Here is a 25,255-nt window from a genome sequence, read left to right as displayed (position 1 = left end):
AGAAAATTGAATTGACCTTGCAGTGGTTACTTGTTAGGGCCAGATTTGATTTGGAATGGGATCAAATGCACAAAAAGGGGTGGCAAATGGATGGGTTGGCTGAGGGTTGAAATATCAACCCATTCATTAATGTGAATATGAGAACATGATATTGCACATGTTGGTGAAAAATGAGATTGAACATGCAGCTTATCAATTGGCATAGGGCATGTCATGTAGGGAAGGATTATCCTTTACCTGATTTTGAAACATTTCCTCGTACAAAGAGTTATTCTTCCAAATCTCCTCCCCACCCAATGAAGAAGATAATCTGATATAGAAATTGTTCCTTGGGTCTCTGTCACCCTGAAAAACAGATAGATAAATAAATAGTATAACATCGCAATCCTATTAAGACTTGAAAGAAAAGAAAAAGGTAGATAATCATTCTCAGAAAAAAAAATTAATTACAAAATAATTTACAACAAATCATATTTATCAGAATCCAACAAAGAATGAAACATTTGGCTTGTAATTGCAGTAGTAAAGATTACAGAAGCACATCCACTCGCACAAGGCACACATTGCTCAATTGGCTTATCTTATATTTGTAAACAACTTTCTCCATATCTTCCCTATGCAGAATGTCATGTTGTCTTGATTCCAAGAAGTTGGTATCTGTTAGTAAACCCTAGCAGATTCTAGGTTGAAGTAGAGAAGAAGAAAGAAAAGAGAAAGAAGAAGAAGAAGAAAGAAAGGTTCGGTCAGACTAGAAGAGAGTCTCAATCTATCTCTCCCCTAGCTGACCCACTTGTATTTATTCAAAAACATAGAGTTACAGGAAAGACCATTTTGTCCCTCATAGAAGATGGGACACATAACTTAAACTCAGATACAATAGACCTTTCACTCTCAAGCAGATAATCCAGAATGACCAAAATACCCCTGACTCGAGCATTCTAACACTCCCCCTCAAGCTGGAGAGTATATATCATATAGTCCCAGCTTGTTACAAATGCAATCTATTCTTCCCCGAGACAATCCCTTTGTGAGAAGATCTGCCCACTGATTTCCTAAGCTCACATGAGATGTGGTTATCACCCCACTTATTACTTTATCTCTTACAAAGTGACAATCAACCTCGATATGCTTAGTTCTCTCATGAAAGACGGGATTGGAAGAGATGTGAACAGCAGCTTGGTTATCACAGTATAATTTCATGGGTTTGTCAATTGAGAATCCCATCTCTTGAAGCAAGTTCTTCAGCCATACTAGCTCACATGTGGTAATGGGCCATAGCCCTGTACTCTACTTCTGCACTACTTCTTGCCACCACTGTTTGTTTCTTACTCTTCCAAGTTACAAGATTGCCACCGAGAAAGGTACAATACCCTGTAGTTGATCTCCTATCTGATATAGAACCAGCCCAGTCAGCATCTGTGTACCCTACTATCTCAAGAGTTCCTCCACTTTGGTATAACAAACCACGACCTGGAGCACCTTTTAGGTACCTAACAATTCTCATAACAGCTTCCCATTGCATAAACTGGCTCACCACACTCACAGCAAATGATATATCTGGTCGGGTAATGGTCAGGTAGTTCAATTTGCCCACCAACCTTCTGTATCTTCCAGGATCATCAAACTCTTCACCCGCATCAACACTCAGCTTGGCATTGAGTTCCATAGGAGTCTCTGCTGGTTTAGCACCTAACCACCCTGTTTCTTCAAGTAGATCAAGAACATATTTTCTCTGACATAGGTTGATCCCATGTTTTGACCTCGCAACCTCTATTCCCAGGAAATATTTCAGCTTCCCCAGATCTTTCGTATTGAAGTGATCCTGTAAGAATTTCTTCAACCTGTTGATTCCATTGCTATCACTCCCAGTTATGACAATATCATCCACGTACACGACTAGCAAGATTTTCCCATCCTTTGAGTTATAGCTGAACACAGAATGATCAACCTGACATTGTTTCATCCCAAAGGCTTTCATCACTTCACTGAACTTGCCAAACCAAGCACGTGGAGATTGTTTCAGTCCATAAATTGCCTTTTTGAGCCTACACACTTTGCCAGACTCCCCCTGAGCAACAAACCCTGGTGGTTGCTCCATATACACCTCCTCAACTAGATCACCATGCAGGAAGGCATTTTTTATGTCAAGTTGTACAAGAGGCCAATCATACATAGCAGCTAATGAAATCGGCACCCGAACTAAACCAATCTTAGCCACAAGAGAAAATGTCTCCATATAGTCCACACCATACATCTGAGAATAACCCTTGGCCACCAACCTCGCTTTCAATCGCTCCACACTGCCATCAGGAAGATACTTCACTGTGTAGACCCATTTACACCCAACTGTGTGCTTACCGGAAGGAAGAGCGGTGAGTTCCCATGTGTCATTATGTTGTAGAGCAGAGAGTTCTTCTTCCATGGCTTGCCGCCACCCTGGGGAGGCAAGAGCTTCCTGGACAGTCTTAGGAATGGGAACAGATGAGAGTAATGATATAAATTTGCAATGGGAAGCAGAAAGGTGAGCAGTAGAAACATAGTGTGAAATGGGGTGAGTACAAGTGCGTTTACCTTTTCGCAGAGCAATAGGAAGATTAGGATCTGAAGGAGAAGGAGCAGTAGTAGGATCTGTCAACAGGGGCTGAAGTGGAGGAGGGCCCGATGCACTTCTGCGGGTATACACTTGAGTGATTGGCGGCTTCTCAGTAGTAACAGGCATAGGATGTGCATCTGCAGTAGAAACAGGAGCTACTGGAAGGATGTCCACAACAGGTACAGGAAGGGGAACCACGGAGGGAGAGGAAGAGATCCCAGCATCTGAGAAGAACGGAACTGACTCAAAGAATGTGACATCAGAGCACACAAACGATTTATGGGATTTTGGGTTATAACACTTATACCCTTTCTGAGTCCTTGAGTAGCCAAGAAAGATACACTCAGTAGCTCGAGCATCTAGCTTGTCTAACCCAGGCCCCAAGTGTTAAACAAAACAAACACAACCAAAGATTCTTGGGGTAAGAGGAAATGGAGATAAAGTGGGAAACAACACGGAGAAAGGGGATTGACTTCCAAAGATTGACATGGGCATCCGATTGATCAGAAAACAGGATGTAAGAACAGCATCACTCCAAAAATGTTTTGGGACATTCATATTAATCATCAAGGATCGAGCAGTTTCAAGAAGATGTCGATTTTTTCGTTCAGCTACATCGTTCTGTTGTGGGGTGTAGGCACAAGAAGTTTGATGAATGATCCCATGATGTTCTAGGTATTGCTGAAATGGTGAGGAATTGTATTCTTTGGCATTATCGGAGCGAAGAATTTTAATATGAACACCAAATTGAGTGCGTATTTCAGCATAAAATTTTTGAAAAATAGGGAACAACTCACTACGATCTTTCATAAAATAAATCCATGTCATCCTTGAAAAGTCATCAACAAAGATTACAAAATACTTATACCCATTGTATGACACCACTTTAATTGGACCCCATACATCGGAATGAACTAAAGAGAAAGGACTTGAGACACGACTATCAACTCTTGGACTAAATGAGACTCTATGATGTTTACCAAATTGACATGACTCACAATCTAATGATGAAAGATGACTCAAGGAAGGAACCAATAACTTCAAGGCCTTGAGAGAAGGATGACCAAGTCTGCAGTGCCATTGAAGATGAGTAAGAGATGACTGAAAAGCTACTGGAAGACCACCACCATCAAGGTAATATAATCCACCTGCTCCATGCCCTCCACCAATCTTTCTCCCCGTCTTGAGATCCTGAAACACACAAGAAGAAGGGTAGAAGGTTATAGAACAATTAAGAGACTTGGTTAATTTGCTGACAGACATAAGGTTAAAAGGAAACTTAGGAACATATAAAACAGATGATAAAGGCAAGGATGAGAGATTAACATCACCAACACCACAGATAGGAGATGTAGAATCATTAGCAAGTGTAACTGTTTGAGGTGTAGAGGAGTGGGAAAGGGAAGAAAATACATCATGAGTCACAGACATATGGTTCGAGGCCCCGGAGTCAATGATCCAGTGTGAGTCTTTGGAAGCTAAGCAAGCCATACCTGACTGGGCAAGTGTAGCGGTGTTCTGCTGAGATGTTTGAATGAACTGCTCATATACTGCACGTGGTACACTCACCATTTCCTTCTCAGAAGCACAAGTAGATGTGGAGGGGATTGGGTCAGTTTGCTGACTTTCAGTAATTGTGTCACTACCCTTAGTCCTAGCATAGTTAGCCCAAGTGTTGGGTGCACCACGCAAATCATAGCAGAAATTAACTGTGTGCCCGTCTAAACCACAATGTGTACACTTTCTCTGAGTATAACTCCTTCCTCTTCCCCGACCTCCCCCTGAGTCTCGACCTCCAGTCCGACCACTAGCCCTGCTAAACATGTGACCACCATGGTTGCTTGGGAGTCCACTCCTAACACCACCACTTCTATTTCCACGACCACCCCCTTTAGTCACTACCAAACCAGATCTGTCAGAGAGAGAAAAATGTTCTACCGACTCAATGGATGTCCTCTTAAGACGAGCAAAAACTTCTTCAAGTGAGGGAAGAGTAGATCCTCCCAATATTTGTACTCTGACAGGCTCATACTCAGCCTTCAACCCAACAAGAAACCTTGTCACATCAAGCTACTCACGTTGTTGTTGTTGGATCTGAACATCTGATGTTAGAGGATGATACACATTAAGCTCATTACGAATGTTCCTCAAACTTGCATAGTACTCTTCTAAGCTTTGACTCCCTTACTTCAAATTGAAATACTCTTGGTACAACTGATACACCCTAGTTGTATTGTCTTGTCCAGAGTACAACTTCTTAGCATGATCCCAGATTTCCTTAGCTGTATCTAGGAACACGAAGTTCACACCAATCTTTGGTTCCATGCTGTTCCAGAGCCATGTCATTATCTGTGCATCTACTTGTTCCCAGTCACTGAACGCAGGGGAATCAGAGGGAGGTTTCTCCTCTCTTACATGTTTTACCTTTCTCTTAGCCTTCAAGAATACCTCCACAGATTTTGCCCATGGTACATAATTCTCACCATTCAACTTGATGGATGTCATTTGAACACTTGGATAGTCTGGGGAAAGCATGACACCTGTTTTGTTATCATTCCCATTTTCAAATGAAGCCATCTTAATTATTTCACCTTCATATATACAACACAACCTCACACTCTTTCACAAGACTTATCTCACTTATAACACCACCAATTCCAGATTCTTTAAATACACATTACACACCACACACTAAGGCTGAAATCACTCAGTCTTCACATCAAACACCTGGGCTGCATACTGCAGAACCATTCACCATCAACACACTAAGACTGAAATCACTCAGTCTTCACATCAAACACCTGGGCTGCACACTGCAGAACCATTCACCATCAACACACTAAGACTGAAATCACTCAGTCCTCATTTCAAACACTTGGGCTGCACACTGCAGAACTGATTACACACAAGGTATAGGAGATCACTTTTAAATATTTTGAAACATAGATACACCAATCACCACGACACAACCACCACCAATCTACTGCTGTTGTGAACTTCAACAGTCGACAACTCTTCTTTCAACATACATACGAAGAGAAATGCAGAGGAACACGACTGAGATGCATATCAGTCACACTGAGCACCACCACCACAACCAAATTTTGAAACAAAAAGAAACATTCACAATCCCTTGGACAAACAGCAGTAGTGTTCACACCTGTCCACATTCAGCCCTCTTTGATACTGAATAGAGGGTTTAGTATACCACTCCAACGACCACCACAGCAACGACCGGAGGCATCCTCACCTCCAGACCCACAAAACGACAACTCCTTTTCAGTCCCTTATCGAACCTCCACTCAGGTCAGTCGAAAAGGAAGAAGATGACTGTAAAAGTTGGCGGCGAACCCAGAAAGAGAACAACAGCAAGAAAGAAATGAGGATACGACCTTACAGCTCTGATACCATGTTAGTAAACCCTAGCAGATTCTAGGTTGAAGTAGAAAAGAAGAAAGAAAAGAGAAAGAAGAAGAAAGAAAGAAAGGTTCAGCCAGACTAGAAGAGAGTCTCAATCTATCTCTCCCCTAGCTGACCCACTTGTATTTATTCAAAAACATAGAGTTACAGGAAAGACCATTTTGTCCCTCATAGAAGATGGGACACATAACTTAAACTCAGATACAATAGACCTTTCACTCTCAAGCAGATAATCCAGAATGACCAAAATACCCCTGACTCGAGCATTCTAACAGTATCATCATCAATTCATCATCTGCCTTCTTATCCCCACATACATGGGGCCAGCAGTCTATCCTGTTGATCCATTTTGTTTTAAGGAAGGCCACACCTTTTTCCAGGAGTAAAGAAAGGAAAAGAAAATATGAATCCAAAATTTAGTCAAATAGATTTGAGGCTGAAAATGCACAATAAAATTTCTATCTTACCAACATGGATGACACTTACAAAAATCATCCCAAACAAAATGATCCAGCCCTTGGTAAAATTCAGTTGTTGGTCTTACCAAAGTAATACTATAAGGAAGATCCAACAAACAAATGCATTCTTGAGAAAAACACTATTTGCTAGCAATATATAAAGTTACTAGGCTTAAATCAATGCTGCTGAAACTTCAGACCCAAGTGGAAAAAATGAATTAAAAAAAAAAAAGCAATGTCTTAAATTGAGAACCCATCAAATGAAACTATGAAACAGCAATTAATTTAAAACATCTAAAATGGCTGTCCATAAGCTGGAGGATACCATTAACAATATTAAATATGCCTCTGCCACATGAGGGTATCTTTCTATGGTTTAGGGTTTGTTTAGGCACCTAAGACAAATAAAGCCCAATAAAATACCTCGAAATAGCAGTCTTAATTCAATTAGTACCAATATTTTGGCTCTTGGCCCATTTTGAATGAGGTTGGTAGCCCTCGGCAATGACCAGGTTGAAATTGATACAGCCAATAGATCAATATCTTATTCTTACCAAAAGCCAGCAGCTTGGTAGTTGGGTCAAATTACAGATAGTGAGTATCTGAGTGATCTGTTTCTTTGCATGCATTAAAGCCCAAATCAGCACAGTTCAGATCACAGAAGTTGATCCTTCAACCAACAAAGTACAACCAGTTGTAACCACTCACTATCACAGATGTTCTTAGCTCTAAACAAAATCTCCATCTGTTAAAACACTGACAAATTAGATGAGCTTCTCTTCATGATCATTAGCAAGATCTAAAGAAACCATTATAAATAATGAGTGAAAAGAACAACAATCTTTCACCACTATTAGTCAGAGGAGATGCCAAAAACTTCCTCAGCTGCCTGACTCACAATATAGAAAACACAGAAAAGAAAAAAAGAAAATAAATACTAGCATGGTATATTTCATCCTTCAATACAAAGAATCATTCTGTACTCTTCTGGATAGACATAAGCTAGGGTAGTTGCTAACCTTAGTACACATCTAAACAAGCTGTTCATCCTTGTAGTCATCACTCTTGCCTCTCTAAAATGTATTGTCTTAATGACCCAAGGCCCTCAGATGGCTAAGAGTTTCCCCTTCCAGCTATCTGAGAATCCCCTTCTACTTCAGGTCTCTCTAGACTCAAGGAGGTTGAATGATCTCTTTTGACAAAGATGAAACAAAATATAACAAAGAATACATTATACATGAGGTTGCCATATATAGAGAAAATAAAGAAAGTCCATTCTCTTGCAACGTGCAAAGAGCTCAGTTAGTTAAAAAGGAAATAACTCATACATGCCAAATGAGTTTAGACAACTTTGGGCTCTAGTCCTACTGTGCCAGAATAGACTCCAAAGGAGATGAATGCCACGATAGATGGATAAGTTACATTCGGGTCCATATCAGATATCAGATGAGCCTATAGTGAATCTGAATTTCCACAGGAAGCTTATATAGCCTAGCTGCATGCTTGTAAAGCTTCTAGCTTGGCTCATGATTTCTGTTTTTCACCCCTTGTAGTCCATCTTGCACAAACTTGTTTTTGTTTTTGTTTTTGTAATCTACCCATTCTACTAATAAAATCCTTTTAATCAAAATTTAGGAACTCCATAGACGCTCTACTGGCCACTTGAAGATGATTCTCGGCTGCCATATTACGGAGAAATGTTTTAAGTAAGCAATACCTCAAAAATCTGGAATTGAAGATTACTAATTTAAGATATTAATGATCATGGCTCATAAACCAAAAAGGGAAAGCAGGAAACCAAGCAGTAGCTGTGATGCAGTGAGTATCAAATGCTGGTGACAGAGAATAGGAGAAGGTTTGATGGTGCATAAAATCCATAACCCATACTTGACAATTGACATTTCAATGTCTCCTTCTCAAAGTTCAACTTGCCAACCCAAATGCCTATAGAGGCATTGACTTTAGAACATCCATGTAGGATGTAGCACAGTTTGTTTTGGAACTCATGGTCGTGGGCCTAAACAGTTGATAAAGAGACATAGAAAGCAGATTTTAGTAGGCATTTCTGAAAAGTTTTCTCAAATGTTCAGACTTTGATTTTGACACCACCTACAACATTATGCAGTTCTCATTATCCTTCTAAAACAGTTAGAATTGGACATGACCACCATAAGAACCATTAACTGTTGATGGCCTGGGCAAATGGTAAGAGCACCTGTTCCTGATCCTACTCCTGGTCTGTATAATCTTACTCACCCAAAAAATACATCAGATTTGTACTAAGATTTCAAGCTCAATGTTCTTATTAAAACACTTCAAATTTGGATACCTGATATTCTTTCACAAGCACAACTGTGAATCTACCGGGCATCATCATCAAAAAGAACTTTATAGAACCGCTTTCTCTCTTCAGGATCATATAAAGTTCCTTGCTGGCCCCCATTATCATCTTGTTCTGATGTTTCAGTGGTTTTTTTCCCCCTTTTCTCTGGTCTAACCAAAATTGCACCTTTCTGCCTCTTCTTCTCCAAATTCAATGCATGCCGTCTCCGATTATATTCATGAAGCCCCTCCTGCATGAGTTCCCCAAATTTCTCCTTGACAACAACAATTGGATCCTTATTAATCAACTCTGAACCACTGTAACCTTCTCTGAGAAGAACTGTGTAAATCTGATAACGATTAGAAACATAAAATATGCCCGGATGCTGTAGAAGCATGACATTCAATCTCTCTGGTAAATTTAACTCTCTCCTAAAATGACCTACTTTTATGATTGACGCTTTCTTCCACAGAGTCAATGACAGTAATTCATGCACCAGACCCACTGCCCTCTTCTCCATCTCCTTTGATCCTTCACCAAATCTACCATCTGCATAAGGCGATATATATGGGCTTTCATTAAATTCATGAAATCTCTCCCATGATTTCATCCAAGTCGAAGGCAGAGAACAAGAAAAGAGCGGTTCAGTCCCCCGCTCTCGAGCTTGGGTTTCTATTACGGAAACTGCTAAATTAGGGTTCCATGATACAAGCTCAATCTCCATGGAGCTCCGTCTTCCACTGTAACTGACAAGTCGAAACATGTCAGGATATTTCGGTACAATCCTAATTAAGTAATCATCTGGAAACCCAAAATTTCTCTTCAACTCATTGAGCTTCACCACATTTAACTTTTTATTGGAGCTCATCATCAATAACTTCGCTAATCGCTCGACGAGCACCGGCTCCTGCTGATCCTTCACGGATTCTTCCTCCTCTACCAGGGACATCATCCGTTTTGTTAACCGGCAATACTGGTCACCGTTCTCGAGATACACCTCGAAGCAGCATGGATATTTGTTGAGCCAGTTGAGGGCTTTACCTTGAAGATCGAGAGTCTTGAATTTCTTCTGGAGAAATCGAACTGGTGCAACCTGATTAGGGCATCGAAGGATGATATTCTTGATTTGGTTGTTCACGATCCATCGACGGTTCCTAGAGAGAGCCGATTCAAGAGATGGGTCCTTTTTCATCGACCATAGAGAAAAGCTACGGAGGAAAATAATGCATGGTTGAGAGAAAATACTGGGGTTTCGAAGATGTAAAATTATACGAGATGCGATAACCGCCATTTCTGTTCCTCACTGTAACAACTGGCGCTTTCTTTTACATCTTTCAAATTTGCGCCGAAATGTTCAGTTTTATATCTTGTTTTCGCTCTATTCAACTTTTTTTAGTTTCAGATCAGAACGCAGACGACGGGCGCCGAACGCCGCCACCGGACACCCCAAGAAGCCGAGTAAGTAACCAAAATATTTAATCTAAATTCGATCCCATCCGTTTGCATCCCTTAATTACCTCATCTCATTGGGTATCTGCGACGGCTTGAAGTCTCCAACCGATCCAAAGGCACTCTCACTCCCCTTTCTCCTCTCTGTTTATCTGCATGTATACGAGCATGAAAGCGGGAAAGCCTCGGTTTCCTGAGTTCTCTCTGTACCTGCCTCTTTGGCCTTGTTCGCTTTTTCAGAAGGCTATTCACCGGTAGGTTCAACTTCACTTACCCACAATCCGCGTATCTGTTTTAAATCGGATTCGAATCGGACTCGAACTCGGAATCGGGTCTCAAGCCCACAATTCGCTGTTTGTACATTTGATACTTTTGTTCGGGAGTGTAAGAACCGAGAGGGAGAGAGAGAGAGAGAGAGAGAGAGAATGGCCACCAAAGCTATGCAGTTTGCGGTAAAGAATCCATTCCATTTCTCACCTGGAACATCGCCAAATCCTGTAAAAGCTGAGGATTTCACTATTAGGTGCTCCGTTTGTCTCCCTTGGTGGTGGTGCTGTTGGTAAGTCGTAAGAATGGCCATCAACTTCAGCTTTTTGCTTCATTCTTCCTTTAAGATCATGGTAGTTTTATGTATAAAACTTTGAGCTTGGTATTCTTTAATTATTTTTGTCCTGTTTGAGCTTCTGACTCCTTTGGTTTGCAATTGTATATAATTGATGTAGCCTGCACTATATCAATATTATAAAACACATTTTCAGTAATTTTAGAACTTGCCATTGCAATAGGTTCACCAGGGAAACTCTCCAGTACCTGAATTTGTCCTAATATGATGCTTAATCCTGAACGTCCAATTTGTCAAATGCTCAAAGACATTAAGAATACTTTACAGAAGAATCTGTTATATGGTTATATGGCTGAATGAGGAGTTGACACAGAATCCTTAGGCCATCTAAGGGCATGCATGTACTAGGTTGTAGGTGTTTATTCCATTGACATGAATAAATATGTCAAGGGAGCTTCTTTCTTTTTATTTTTCACTTAGGCTGTGTTTGGTTTGAAGGAAAAGGTAGGTTAAGGAAGGGAAACGTGGGGAAACCTATACAAGGTTTATAAAGGTTTTCCTACCTTTCCCTTCCTTTCCCTACTTTTTCCTTCAAACCAAACATAGCCTTATTGAATTTAGGCTGTAAGTAAAGAGATCTTAATTGTTTAACTGATTCCAACTAGACATGCAGCTTTCATATCCTAGAAAACATGAAATTCCTGTTTTAAGTTATTTCTCCACATATGGAAATTTCTACATTTACTCACGTTTGTACTTTGTATTTAATCACAGTATATTCTGTTCAAGTCAAATTGATTTAATTTTTCCCTTTCCATCCTAATGTAGACTTGGGGGAAAGACCATAGAAGGTAGCAGATGCTAGACTTGTACTAGAGGATGGTTCCACATGGAAAGCAAAGTGTTTTGGTGCTTCAGGAACCCAAGCTGCTGAGGTGGTTTTCAATACATCTCTGACAGGGTAGATTGCCTTATTTCTACTTTTTTCCTCGCATTTTCATTTCTTACAGGGATTTCTGGTTAAAAATGATTCTTTTTACTAGATGGCAAGCATATAATTTTTTTAGCAATCATTCCTTCTGACTCATTTCCCTAGAACTACTGTTTAGCAGGTTTGGGGGTGCTAATTACACTGTTTCAAGTATGATTGGAGTTCTACTCTCACCATTGCATGTACAGCTCTAATTCTCTTTTTTTTAACTGTTATACAGCTCTATTTTTTTCTGAGGAGGATTAGCATTCCTCTTTGCAGGTTTCCTGTCTATGAATGACCTTTTTCCCCTGTAACTACTTTTTGAAAGTTTAGTGCCAATAAAATCATATAGAGGCCCATTCAAGGTTGTCAATTTCCTCCATCATTTTGTTGGAATACGTGTGCCTTTTCCTAATTTTTTGGATCCTAGTTCCTAGACTTCGGTCTCTTTAACCTAACTGCTATCTTCCTAATCTTTCTTGAAAACCTTATTTTCATATATTTCCTATTTTTTGTTATAAGAAAATCTAGAACTTCCATGTTCTTAGAGCCAAGCATTTGCCTGGCTGATAAAACCAATAAGATAAATTCTTTTGATTTACTTAGAGAAAGAACGCTGATCAAATACACACACACACAAGAAGAAAAATAAAATAAACCAGTAAACCTTCTTCATAAAATAATCGAGTCTTCAGAGGAAAGGAAGACTTTGGCTGCTATAGTTGTTTCTGAAGGGACTGTAAAGTGGTAGTAGTATTTTCTAGTATTTTCTTTTAATTTTCTAGTATTTTTTTATCAGAAATAAAGATTGTTTCATTAATTAAAATATGTGGAGTTAATTACAGTATTTTCTAGTATGTTGCACAATGTTTTTTAGCTTCTTTGTGGTAATGTTATTCTCTAATGCCTCATTTTATATCCAAATTTCTTGTTCAGGGCCTTTGGGGTAATTCCCCTTTCTCCTCTCCTCTTTGTTCTATATTCCTCCTTTTTCTCATTCTTAGAGATAATTTGATAACAGCTGAAGTGGTTGATCTGAATGACTTATTGCTTTACCTTTATTGGATGAAATGGTATTATAAATTTATAATAAGATATTTGAGGGTATAATAATAAACACAACATTTCATTTGGATATTAAGGAGATCGTAACCTACTTAGGGCCTGTTTGGGAGGGCTTAAGCTTAAGTTAAGCTGTTTACCAATAGCAGTTGGTTAGTACTTGGAAGCTTTAGTCATTAAAAAAAGGGAAATTTCCCAATTAGTACCCTGTACTTTGGGCCTAGTGTCATTTTAGTCCCCGAACTTTAAAATGCAACAATTCAGTACCCGAACTTTTAAAACGTGTCAATCCAGTACCTACCGTTAACTAGTTGTTAACCAGCCATTAAGTAGCATTTGAAAAAGACACAAATGCCCTTCGATTTTCATCAAATTTTCTTTATAAACCATCCAAACATTGACAAAAAATTAACAGTCCCAAATCCTTGTCTCTTCTATTCAAGAAAGTTGGAGTCATCAAGATGCCCACTGAGACATGACCCCAACTTTCTTGAATAGAAGAAGCAAAGATTTGGAACTGTTAATTTTTTCTCAACGTTTGGATGGTTTATAAAGAAAATTAGATGACACTCAAAGGGCATTTGTGTCTTTATCAAATGCCACGTAACAGCTAGTTAACAGTAGGTACTGGATTGACACGTTTTAAAAGTTCAGGTACTGAATTGTCGCATTTTAGAGTTTGGGGACCAAAATGACACTAGACCCAAAGTATAGGGTACTAATTGGGAATTTTCCCTTAAAAAAAACATTATGGTAGCTTAAAAGAAATAAAATTTAATGAAAAGAGAGGAAAGATAATTTATCTTATATGAAATGTTTAAAATGAAAGACACTAAAGCTGTGGCAAAGCTACAAAAAGAAGCTTCAGGTGAGAACCAATAATGTGGATGAACAAGGCACCTTTGGCTCCTTGTATATAAAGTTGAATATTGCCGTTCAGCTTCATGTGCTTCAAAATTCATAAAAGCTGAAACGCAGTGATGAGACCAACTGATGGTGGCTCAGTTGGTAGAATCACAGACTCGTTGTATGTTAGGAACCTGCCTAACTCAGGGCTCTTCGAGGGGCCAACCTCCTGAATTCTTGGAAGGAGAGGGGGAGAGAGAGAGAGAGAGAGTTTAATGCTGAAAGAGTCCTCCTCTATTCCTTTTCTGCTCTACTACTTATAGTGTTACAATCTTGACTGTTACAGCTGTTACAAGTGAATGGCAGTTGTTACAAGTGGCTGGTTAGTTGAGCTGATGTGGCCTCCTCTTGTAAAACTGACTAACTGCCTTCTGTTGGTCTGTTCCAACAGTCTTGACAATCCAATTGGATGGCAGTGGTTACAAGTGGCTGGTTAGTTGAGCTGATGTGGCCTCCTCTTGTAAAACTAACTAACTGCCTTCTGTTGGTCTGTTCCAACAGTCTTGATAATCCCCCCTTCCTTTAGGGCGACCTTGCCCTCAAGGTCTTAATGTAGGAAAATTGATTGCAGACTAAGTAGGAAAATTTGAGTCCATGTGCATGAATATGGGCTGATCTGGGTCTCCTCTTTGCTTTGTCAGTGTTGCAAGACTAATGGGCCTTGGGCCCTTGCATGTCTGCCCTTGTAGATGGACTGTAGAGTTTCCTGATGTGAAGTCCATGGTGAGACGGGCCCAGTCACAGACCACGGGTCCTAGCTGCCTTAACCATTGAATGCCTAGCACCACGTCTGCTCCACTGAGATGGAGAGGATATAGGTCCACCGCAAACTGATGACCCTGAATCTTTAGTGGTAGGCCCATGCAAATGCTATTGCAAGAGAGGTTGTTACCGTTGGCCACATGAACCGTAAAGGTCGTTGTTGGTTGCACCGGAAGTCCCATTTTATCCACCAAGACTTGAGTTATGAAGTTAAGGGAGCTGCCACTGTCTATGAGGATTGACACTTGGTGTCCTAGAATCAGCCCTGCAACTCTCATTGTTTGAGGGGACGCAAGTCCCGTAAGGGCTTGTAAGGATATTTCAGGCGTGCCATTGGACTGTATTTCCCATCCTAGGTTAGATTCTCCGCACCCGGGGATGTCGTCTTCCTCTTCGGCATCTGTTTGGAGGAGAAACGCTTGTTGTTTCTTGCAGCGATGGCCCGGCCCAAATTTTTCTTCGCAGTTGTAACAAAGACCTTTGTTTCTGCGGGTTTGCATCTCTGCCCAAGTCAGCCGTTTGAAAGGAACCAGTGGGCCTGGGCCCAGTACTCCTTCCTCCTTGTCTGGTGTTGTTGTCTTTTCTTGCTCCCTTATTGCTTCTGGACCCCATGGTCGCTGCACCTTTCTTGCTAGACTGAACTTGTCCTCATACAATCTTGCTAGTGCTGCCACATTGATGACCGAAGTGGGCTGCATCGCCTTCACTTCCAGTCGTAGTTCTTCTTTTAGGCCGCCGACGAAGCTTCCCACCAATGCCTTCTCCATCCACCCTTGGACTCTCACGGCTAGCCTTTCGAACTCCACCTGGTATTCTTTTACTGATCCCACCTGCCGCAGCTTTGCCAAATTTTCATCAAGATCTTCGAACCCAGATGATTCAAAACGGACAGTCATGGCGTCCGTGAAGTCTGCCCAGGTTTGACGAGGGTGCCCCCTTCGGTACCATTGAAATCAGAGGATGGCTTCCCCTTCAAGATGCGCAGAAGCCAGAGCTACCCTATCTTGCCCTGGTGTTTCATGGTAATCGAAATACTTTTCTGCTCTGAGAATCCAGGGAGTTGGGTCGCCGCCTGAGAAGATGGGGAAGTCGATTTTGGCTATTCTTGTAGCCGCCCCTGTTCTGCGGCTGTTTTCATTGCTGCGCTCTTCTTGGCTTCCTCTGTCAATGTTTGTTGCCCCCTGCTCTAGTCGAAGGAGGAGAGCAGTGAAACTTTCCTTCATTTCTTTGAGATCTGAAGACATTCGATGGATCTCGACTTCCATCTGATCCACTCGGGTGTCTACTGATGTGTTTCTTGTGTTGGTCATGCTGGCTCTGATACCAAATTGTTAGGAACCTGCCTAACTTAGAGCTCTTCAAGGGGCCGACCTCCTGAATTCTTGGAAGGAGAGAGAGAGAGAGAGAGTTTAGTGCTGAAAGAGTCCTCCTCTATTCCTTTTCTGCTCTACTACTTATAGTGTTACAATCTTGACTGTTGCAGCTGTTACAAGTGGATGGCAGTTGTTACAAGTGGCTGATTAGTTGAGCTGATGTGGCCTCCTCTTGTAAAACTGACTAACTGCCTTCTGTTGATCTGTTCCAACAGTCTTGACAATCCAATTGGATGGCAGTGGTTACAAGTGGATTGCAGTTATTACAAGTGGCTGGTTAGTTGAGCTGATGTGGCCTCCTCTTGTAAAACTAACTAACTGCCTTCTGTTGGTCTGTTCCAACAGTCTTGACAATCCAATTGGATGGCAGTGGTTACAAGTGGATGGCAGTTATTACAAGTGGCTGGTTAGTTGAGCTGATGTGGCCGCCCCTTGTAAAACTAAATGCCTTCTGTTGGTCTGTTCCAACAGTCTTGACATTGTAGCAGAGACCTGGGATCAAAATCATCAAATCCTGCTGCTACCAGGGTTGGGGGTGGGCCACCCCCTTTGTGTAGGCCCATGAAGCCAAAAAAAAAAGAAAAGAAAAACAGTGACGAGAGGTACTCATGTTCACTAAGAGACATTCATTTAATTCTGCCACTTCAGCCATTATCAAACGGCCCCTTAGTGTGTGTGTGTGTGTGTGTTTTGATAAGAAGTATAGTATCAATTCATTCAAAAAGAAAAGTACAACCAGAGGCTGTAATGAGATACAAGAATAGATTCAAACCACATCACCATTGGGGGATACAAACAGACTTTCAAAATTAAACAGAGAGCTACAAAAAGAACTGTCAACTTTAACTTATTTGATGACCAAGAACAGAGCTTCCCCACAATCTTCTGCCACACTTCATCTTCTTGACAGCTTTTGTTTCGAAATATCCTTGAATTTCTTTCTTTCCAGATCACCCATAACACTGCTTCATTACAAGTGCCATAATAATGCTAGTTTGCATGAATAGAATTTGTAGCAAGAGTTTTAGACAATCAGTCAGTGAAAAATGATTACAATGATGAGTTATTGACAATTATCACAGATGTGGTCAATTGTTGTTGGACCGAAGTTTGGTGCTGACAATATCCAATTGTAGAAATGACAAAATTGCAAAAACTACCCACCCACCCCCCCCCCAAAAAAAAAAAAAAAACACTCTAACCAACTCTATATGTGTTTTCATTACAGATACTGATAGTGCTTATATGTGTGTTATTCATAATGTGGCGTTTGCTGTGCTATGGACCAAAAACTGTATAGGCCCTTACTTTGAGTGTGTTTCTGTAGGTATCAAGAAATCCTTACAGACCCTAGTTATGTTGTCCACTTTGTCTTGATGACAAACCTGCATATTGGGAATACCGGCATTAATTTTGATAGGTTTTGTCGGTTCAAGTTATGACCTATATCTTCTACTGTCATACAATGCTTCCTTGATGGTTTAGTGATTAGAAGTTTAAGTATCAGGTAAGCATACTCTGCTATTGCTCTAATATTACTTTAGAAGCATATATGATTTCTGATGGTATTTTCAATGAACTGTTCTCCAGTACCTCAAACTGGTGATGCAAAGAAACTCTTGGTGATTATTTGGCACAAAGGAACACCATGGAATAAGTGACTCTATCAGTATTTTATGTGCTTTTCTTTTCATACAACTCATTAAATATTCTCTGGTTATCATAGATCCTTTCTCCTGATTCTTTAACTTTGCCCTCCAATTTATTATTTTCAATGTTATTCTCGTATATAATAGATGTTGTGGACACTAGAGCAATTACACGTAGATCAAGAGATGGAAGCCTTATAGCTGTTATTAAAACACTGATGAATCCTAACTGTTGGAATTGTCCTGCAGATGGGATATTGTTGGTAAGATTTGGTTCACTGGTTAAAAAGTCGAGAAGCACTAGTTTTGATTCACATTGTTGCAGATTTCTTCTATGATCTAATTAAGATTGTAAGGAAACTGTCTGAGAATCAAACCTCTTGATATTTCTTTTGCAATTTTGCAGGTGTTGATTTGATTAGTGATGTCTTCTGCAAGGCCCCATATAAATGGGTTGATAAAACAGATTCAAAATGAAAATTCAAGAATTGTGCTGGAGATGGAGAAAGCTTTCATGTTAGTAGTATAACATAGACTTTGCCATGCTGAGACACTCTTGTGACTTAATTTCTCACCCTTATTTATTAACTCGCTCGGCATCTTACAGATACAAAATAACAGTTGTCCTTTCAACATGGCCAGCTTGAAAGACACTGGAGATGAATCCAGATGGAGTTCTTTTTAGCAATGGCCAAGGAGATCCATCTGTTGTTCCTTATGCTGTTGAAACAGTGAAGGAAATGAAGCTTGGCCATCATGGAGGAAACCACCCAGTTCACAACCTTAGAAATGGCTGTGTCAAGATAAGTTATCAGGCATGTTCATTTTCTTGTGCATTTATGTGTATTTGTTAATAAAACCCTCTTAATTTAATTTGAATTTAAAGGTAGATGGGTATTAGCCTGGTAATTACTGTAAACATCACCTCATATTTAATATTAATCCAAAGATAATATGGCACATCAGTGTCTTTTTCCTGCTTATTGTCATTTGTTCTGTTCAAAAATCTGTGTTGCAGAACCATAATTATGCAGTTGACCCTGCATCTCTTCCAGGGGCTGGTTGAAGTAACCAATCAACCTGAACGATGGAAGTTATGCTGATCTTGCTTTCCCTGCTTTATATATCATGTCTCTGCAGTATCACCTAGAATATCCTGGACCTCATGATTCAAATCCCGGTAACGAATTAATCTTAAACCCTTAATCCCCAATTAGAACATGATTAACATAGTTAAGTATGCCACGACATAGTTTTGCACTAGCACACTTTGGGCTTTCTTGTAGAAAAAAAATGATGGGGTCAGGTATGGAGGGTTTGTTCTTCTACACACACACTGCATTACTTGACATCCATGCTTCACCATGTGGAGCTGCTGGTGTTGCAGGCATACACATTTGCTTGCTCCGCATGCACTAACGTGGGCATATTCTCACATAAGTTACTATTTTGTCGCATTTTTACTCATTTTGTAGAACTGCAAATATCACATAATGATTGATCGGATCGGCTGCCCACTGAGCGCACACCACAGCCCAATTCAACTACCTCTCCTCTGGAGTAATGTCCAACAGACCAAAGTTAGTTTAGAAGCTAATAGATTCTGGAATTACGGATCAGTAAAGAAAAGGAGAAGAAAATCCCAATTTAAGTACGATACGCAGGTTTGGTAACAAAAGAGAGTAAGAACTAACTAAACTGAACAATCGCTTCGGTCATTACATTCTTCATTTGATGTTAATAGATAAGTCTGAATCCTAGACAGAAACATATAAAACCAAGTAGCAAAGGAAACAAAAGAGAGCAATTGAGTAAAATCAAGCCCTCTCTCCTCTGATTCTCCGAGCCAATTGAATATCTTTGGGCATAATAGTAACCCTCTTAGCGTGGATGGCACACAGGTTGGTATCCTCAAACAAACCAACCAAATAAGCCTCAGCCGCCTCCTGCAAGGCCGCCACAGCACTACTCTGGAACCTCAAATCCGTCTTAAAATCCTGAGCAATCTCACGAACAAGCCTCTGGAAAGGAAGCTTTCGGATCAAAAGCTCAGTACTCTTCTGGTACTTCCTGATTTCCCTAAGAGCCACTGTTCCGGGCCTGAACCTGTGGGGCTTCTTTACTCCTCCGGTCGCGGGAGCGGACTTACGAGCAGCCTTCGTCGCGAGTTGCTTCCTTGGAGCCTTTCCTCCGGTAGATTTTCTGGCAGTTTGCTTGGTTCTTGCCATTTCTCAGAACAGAATGATGGATAATGAGAGAAGATAAAAAGGATCAACAAAGGATTCGCCGAACTGCTTCGATTGGAGTTCTAGAGGGTTGCCTAGTTTATTTATAGGCAACCTCTCAAAGCGTGAAATCTTTTAAATTTTAGGAGATGTGGCGCGAATAGATTATGATCGTTGGGTTTAGAATGAAAGGAACAATCAGGATTCTCTATTAGAAAGTACACGGATCGCGATCCGTGACTTTTGGCTTTCCTTTCATTCTTTCGCGGTCCTTTTTCTTTCGTGCCTCCTACCACGTTTATGATTCTCGTTTATTGTTGATTTTCGGATATCATATCTTTTCCATATGATAGTCGAATCCTAACAGAAAAAAGGGAGGAATAAAGAAGTCTGTTTATAAGAATAAAAAGTCGGTAAAGCCTAAGCCATGACAATAATTAGGAGAAATGGAAAGGAGGGAGGAGCAATCAAAAAACATCGACACCCTACAATATATCCCAACCGTATGTTTCCAATGCACACTGAGATATGCCTATGGGGCATGGAGCGATCTCTATGGGGGCACACTGAGATGTCCAATTTGGTGCGGTTTAAAGGAGAGTGCCTATGATATGCACAAATCAGCTCCACAGAAGTCATTTACAAAGACTAATTTCCTCTTTTACTTTTATTCGGTTTGTACATATAAGTAGGAACTACAACAAAACAGCCACCTTTTTGCTTATATTTCATACTATGATATCTCTCCCACTCCTCATGTAAGATTGTTTTAAGACAAAAAAAAAAAAAAAATCATGTACGAAAAGAGCTAAAGATACCAACAGAAAATAACTAAAAAAAAATGATGGACAGCCACTAATCAAAAAAGGAATTAGCAAGCACGTCCATAAAAAGCTTCGAGCACCTAACCCAACTCAGAAGCAGCCTTTCCACTTTTCCAAGAACCTCCACTTCAATGGATTTAGACTCAAAAATCCTCTAGCTGCGCTTTTTCCACACCACCTAGAAAATTGCTAAAGGCTGATACTTCCACAAGAATTGGCCTTTGTTTGAGAAGCAATTTACCCTCCAACCTGAGATTAGATGGGCCACAAATGTGGGGAACACCCAAGCCACTTGGAACAGCCTGAAGAAATGGCACCAAACTTGGTAGGTGTAGGAGCAGTGGGTCAAGATATGATGGATGGACTCAGAAGCTACTCCATAAAGTCTGCAAGTGGAATCTAGCTCCATTATGCGTCTCAACAGAGATTTAGTAGATTGAGCCTTGTCCTTAATAGCCAACCAAACAAAGAATTTGATATTTGAAGGGACCTGAACTTTCCAAAGCCAGAACCATGGACCCTGACCACCCCTGTTAGTAGAAGCTTTGTAGCAGCAACTAATTGAGAATTGACCCTCCTTCCCGATTGCCTGACATCCCTAGAGTTGGGATTGGGTTGGATAGCACTCAAGCTGCTTAACAACACTCCTAAGAGATCCACTTCCTAGTCATTTAAATTCCTAGGAAATCTGGGAGCCCACACCAATTACCCACTAATAAGTTCATAAAAATCCTTAACGGCATCGTCCCTACTCACAGAAAGCAAGAAAAGAGGGTGGAACAATTACGCCAGAGGAAGATTTGAACACCAAGTATCATTCCATAAAGAAGTCCCCCTAGACGAGGCTGAGTCCGATAAAACAGTTCACAATAGGTCCAACATTCCCCTGAAAAGTCTATTTTCTTAGAATTAATGTCGATGTATTTGTTTGGTTTGCCGTTGACATGCCTGGAATTGACCCTTCGGTCATTACTGAGCGTAGACACAAGTTCTAAGCCAATCCGACAAAGAAAGATGAACTTTGCACCGAAGCGTTGAAAGCTATAGGAGAGGAAGGTGACGAGCTACTCGATGTCGGGGGTTCATCTGAGAGGTACATTACCCTAACTGGTTGTGGTTGTCAAATGTGGTTATGGTAAAGAAAGTTAATGGAAAATGATGGATCTATATTGACTTCACAGACCTTGACTGAGCCTGCCTCAAAGACAGTTTTCCTTTGTCGATAATAGATCACTTCGTCGACACCACCGCAAGGTACAAGCTACTCAGCTTTATGAATGCCTTCTCCAGATATAACCAGATCAAAATGCACCACGAGGACGAGGAGAAGACTTCATTCATCAATAAGCACGGCACTTACTGCTATAAACTCATGCCCTTCAGTCTCAATAATGCCGAGGTTACCTACCAGCACCTTGTTAACAAAGTGTGCCTTCGGCTATAAACTCATGCCCTTCATTCATCACTAAGCACGGCACTTACTGCTATAAACTCATGCCCTTCAATCTCAAAATCTACGTGGATGACATGGTGGTGAAAAGACTGAAGGCCAACAAGCACACGGTGGACCTAGCCGAGACCTTCGACACCTTGCAAAGATACAACATGAAGCTCAACCCTAGAAAAGTGTGCCTTCGGGGTCACATCAAACAAGTTCTTAGACTTCGCCGTCACCCAACGAGGCATAGAGGCTAACCCAGAGAAGATCCGAGCTATATTGGATATGGCACCACCCCAATCGGTCAAGGAAACTCAAAGACCTACCAGTCGAGTAGCCGCCCTCAGCCGCTTCATGTTGAAATCGGCCAACCGTTGCCTACCCTTCTTCCAAGCCATCAAGAAACTAAAAAATTTCCAATGGACAGAAAAATGTCAGCACACCTTTGAAGAATTGAAGTCCTACCTCGCCTCACCTCCCATCCTCACTCAACCACTTCCAGGAGATGTCTTGTACTTATACTTATTAGCTGAAGTCATCATCTTGGAATTGATCAAAGAAGACGGAGTACAAAGACCAATTTACTATGTCAACAAGGTTCTATTCAACGCCGAGACCCGATATCCCGAGGTGGAGAAGTTGGCCTTCGCCTTGGCGGTCTTGGCCAAGAATCTCGGGCCAGATTTTCAAACCCACACAATCACAGTCCTAACCAATCAACCCCTCAAAGCCATCCTCACCAAGCCCAAGACCTCAGGACGACTAATCAAGTGGGTTATTGAGTTGTTTGAGTTAGAACTCCAATACCAACCGAGGCCTACAATCAATGCCCAGACCTTAGCAGATTTTGTGACAGAGTGCACCTTCAGCCAAGCCCTCCGTCGAGCCCTCGAAGAAGAACTAGAAGAAAGACCTCGGTCGGATGAAGGAGCTCGGCCCACCTGGAAGTTGTTCATCAATGGATCATCCAACTCCAAAGGAAGTGGAACCGGCCTCATACTCCTCACCCCAGATAACACCAAAGTGAAATACGCGTTGAGGTTCGACTTCTCGACCTCCAACAATGAAGCCAAGTATGAACCCCTCATCGTCGGAATACAACTCGTAAAGGACCTCAACTCACAGCACATTGAGGTCTTCAGTGATTCCCAACTGGTGGTGAACCAAGTTAACGGCGAGTACGAGGCTAGGGAGCAGAGCATAACCAAGTACCTCGTCAAGGTGCAAGAACTAACTCGCCACTTCCAGCACTTCTCCTTGTGATAAGTTCTACGGTTCGAGAACATGAGAGCCGACACCCTATCCAAGTTGGTGAGCACCTCGGGTGCAGCCGTTAGTCGCACTATTCACGTGGAAAAGTTAGCCTGGCCCTCCATTGAAGAAGTCCAAGTCCTTTTGGTATAGGTCGAGCCATTTGTGGATGGATCCTATCATCAACTTCCTTATGACCAAGTAGTTGCCCGATGACAAAAACAAGGCCAGACGAATCCGACATCAGGCCCCACACTACACTTTGCTTGAAGGGAATCTGTACCAAAGATCATTCCTTTTGGTACAGGCACGTCCATAAAAAGCTGAGAGTGAGTACGTGCTCTAAGAGATTCACGAAGGCAACTGCTGCAAAAAGCACTAAGGCAAGGGTATTTCTAGCCAACAGTTCAGAAGGATGCAGCTGAGCTGGTGCAAAAATGTGATAAGTGCCAAAGACACTCCAACATCTCCCATCGACCGGCAACAACCCTATCGGCCTTTAAAAGCCCTTAGCCCTTTGTCAAATGGGGCATGGATCTCCTTGGCCCCTTCCCACAAGCCACAGAAAATAGAAAAGTACCTCGTCGTCGCCATCGACTACTTCACCAAGTGGGTCGAAGTCAAGCCCATAGCCACCATCACAGCTAGGATGATACAAAATTTATTCTAGAAGAGCATTATCTGCCGCTTCGGCCTCCCCCACATGCTAGTCATTGACAATGGAAAGCAATTCAATGATGCGTGATTTCGAGAATGATGCGCCTCCCTCGGCATCAAGCAGCAGTACACCTCGGTAGGCTATCCTTAGACCAATGGCCTAGCTGAGGTCACAAACCAAACTAATTTAGAAGAGCTGAAGACCATACTCGACAGAGCCAAAGGCCTATGGGCCAACGAAATGAACATCGTCATGTGGGCATACCGGACGACACCTCGGACAACTATGGGAGAAACCCCGTTCAACCTAACTTATGGCACTGAGGCCATCATCCCAATAGAGATTGACCAACTGATGCTTCGAACCGAGGCGTACAGTGAAGCCGAGAACAATGAAGAACTTAGAACAAATTTAGACATGTTGGAAGAAGTCTGAGAACAAACGCAAATAAGAGTAGCAGCCTATCAACAGAGAGTAGCTTGCTACTATAATTCAAGGTGAAAGAGAGACACTACCAAGAAGGAGACCTCGTCCTCAGAAAAGTCATGGTGCCCGAGCCTGGTGTAGGCAAGTTCGGCCCCAATTGAGAAGGTCCCTACAAAGTCAAGCAAGTCATCGACCTCGACACATTTTGGTTCGAACACTTAAATGGAAGACCAGTCCCTCGGACGTGGAATTCGGAGAATTTTCGGACATATTACCAATGAATGTAACCCTTAATGACCGAACAATGGATGCTAGTGCAAAGTTCTTCCCCCTTGGCCCAGTGATTTAGTATACAAGTTCTTTCTTTTTACAAGCGGCCAAGACCCCTCAGCCACATGACTGGCCGACGCGTATAGCCTCCCCAGAGGCCCCACGCTCGGACTGGACTATGGTCAGGACATACACTTCTTTACGAACTAAACATTCGCCTAGCCTTTGCGCTAAGGCAAAGAGTAACAGAGGCTTTGGCTGCAAAGATTGGCTAGTATCCTCAGCCTATAACAAACAAGCACACTAAAAATAGTCCAAGTACCTTGCCAAGCAGGAAAAGATAAGCCAGGTCGACCAAGGTATTACACACCTCCCCCCGGTCCTCGACGGCAGCAGGCCACCTCGGCTTCATAATACTTAGCGCGACAAAGGTCCAGTGGGATGCAACCCCGAGCACCTCGACCTCAGCAAACCGATCCCTAAGGGGACAAGGAGCATGTCAAGAGAGTTGACTTCAGCCAATGCCCTCGACGGCACAACTCGACCTTGGCCAATACCCTTCAACTTCCTAGAACAAGCGACTAAGTAATGGGCCACTTCGGATAACAACTTTTACTACAGCAAAAAAAAAAA

At 41.6% G+C, this 25,255-nt stretch overlaps 3 protein-coding genes across 6 annotated transcripts; 1 reads left to right on the top strand and 2 right to left on the bottom strand.

The window, feature by feature from the left end:
* Window positions 1–216: 216 nt before the first annotated feature.
* On the bottom strand, window positions 217–10,802 carry LOC104599886 (protein WHAT'S THIS FACTOR 1 homolog, chloroplastic-like). Of its 4 annotated transcripts, none has more exons than XM_010262630.3 (2): window positions 8,801–10,802; window positions 217–345 (listed from the first exon to the last, which is right to left on the bottom strand). In XM_010262630.3, exon 1 carries the CDS (start codon window positions 10,083–10,085, stop codon window positions 8,832–8,834), a length of 1,254 nt encoding a protein of 417 aa, XP_010260932.1. In that variant the 5' UTR covers window positions 10,086–10,802; the 3' UTR covers window positions 217–345; window positions 8,801–8,831. The 4 variants fall into 4 exon arrangements, with proteins under 4 accessions (XP_010260932.1, XP_088743498.1, XP_088743499.1 ...); XM_088887372.1 differs by lacking the exon at window positions 217–345 and adding an exon at window positions 3,398–3,784; XM_088887373.1 differs by lacking the exon at window positions 217–345 and adding an exon at window positions 6,374–7,216.
* An 8,348-nt stretch (window positions 10,803–19,150) lies between these two features.
* Window positions 19,151–19,853, bottom strand: LOC104599884 (histone H3.2). Its single transcript, XM_010262628.3, has one exon. It carries the CDS (start codon window positions 19,756–19,758, stop codon window positions 19,348–19,350), a length of 411 nt encoding a protein of 136 aa, XP_010260930.1. The 5' UTR covers window positions 19,759–19,853; the 3' UTR covers window positions 19,151–19,347.
* A 2,449-nt stretch (window positions 19,854–22,302) lies between these two features.
* Window positions 22,303–23,280, top strand: LOC148791388 (uncharacterized). The gene has a single exon (XM_088888159.1). The coding sequence runs from the start codon at window positions 22,303–22,305 to the stop codon at window positions 23,278–23,280; it is 978 nt and encodes a 325-aa protein (XP_088744285.1).
* The last annotated feature ends 1,975 nt before the right edge of the window (window positions 23,281–25,255 follow it).

Source organism: Nelumbo nucifera, chromosome 5 (assembly GCF_055504915.1).
Source record: "Nelumbo nucifera cultivar China Antique chromosome 5, China Antique-T2T, whole genome shotgun sequence".
NCBI classification, from domain to species: Eukaryota; Viridiplantae; Streptophyta; class Magnoliopsida; order Proteales; family Nelumbonaceae; genus Nelumbo; species Nelumbo nucifera.
Note: the sequence above shows the minus strand (reverse complement) of the source record. Positions and strands in the feature narration are given on the sequence as shown.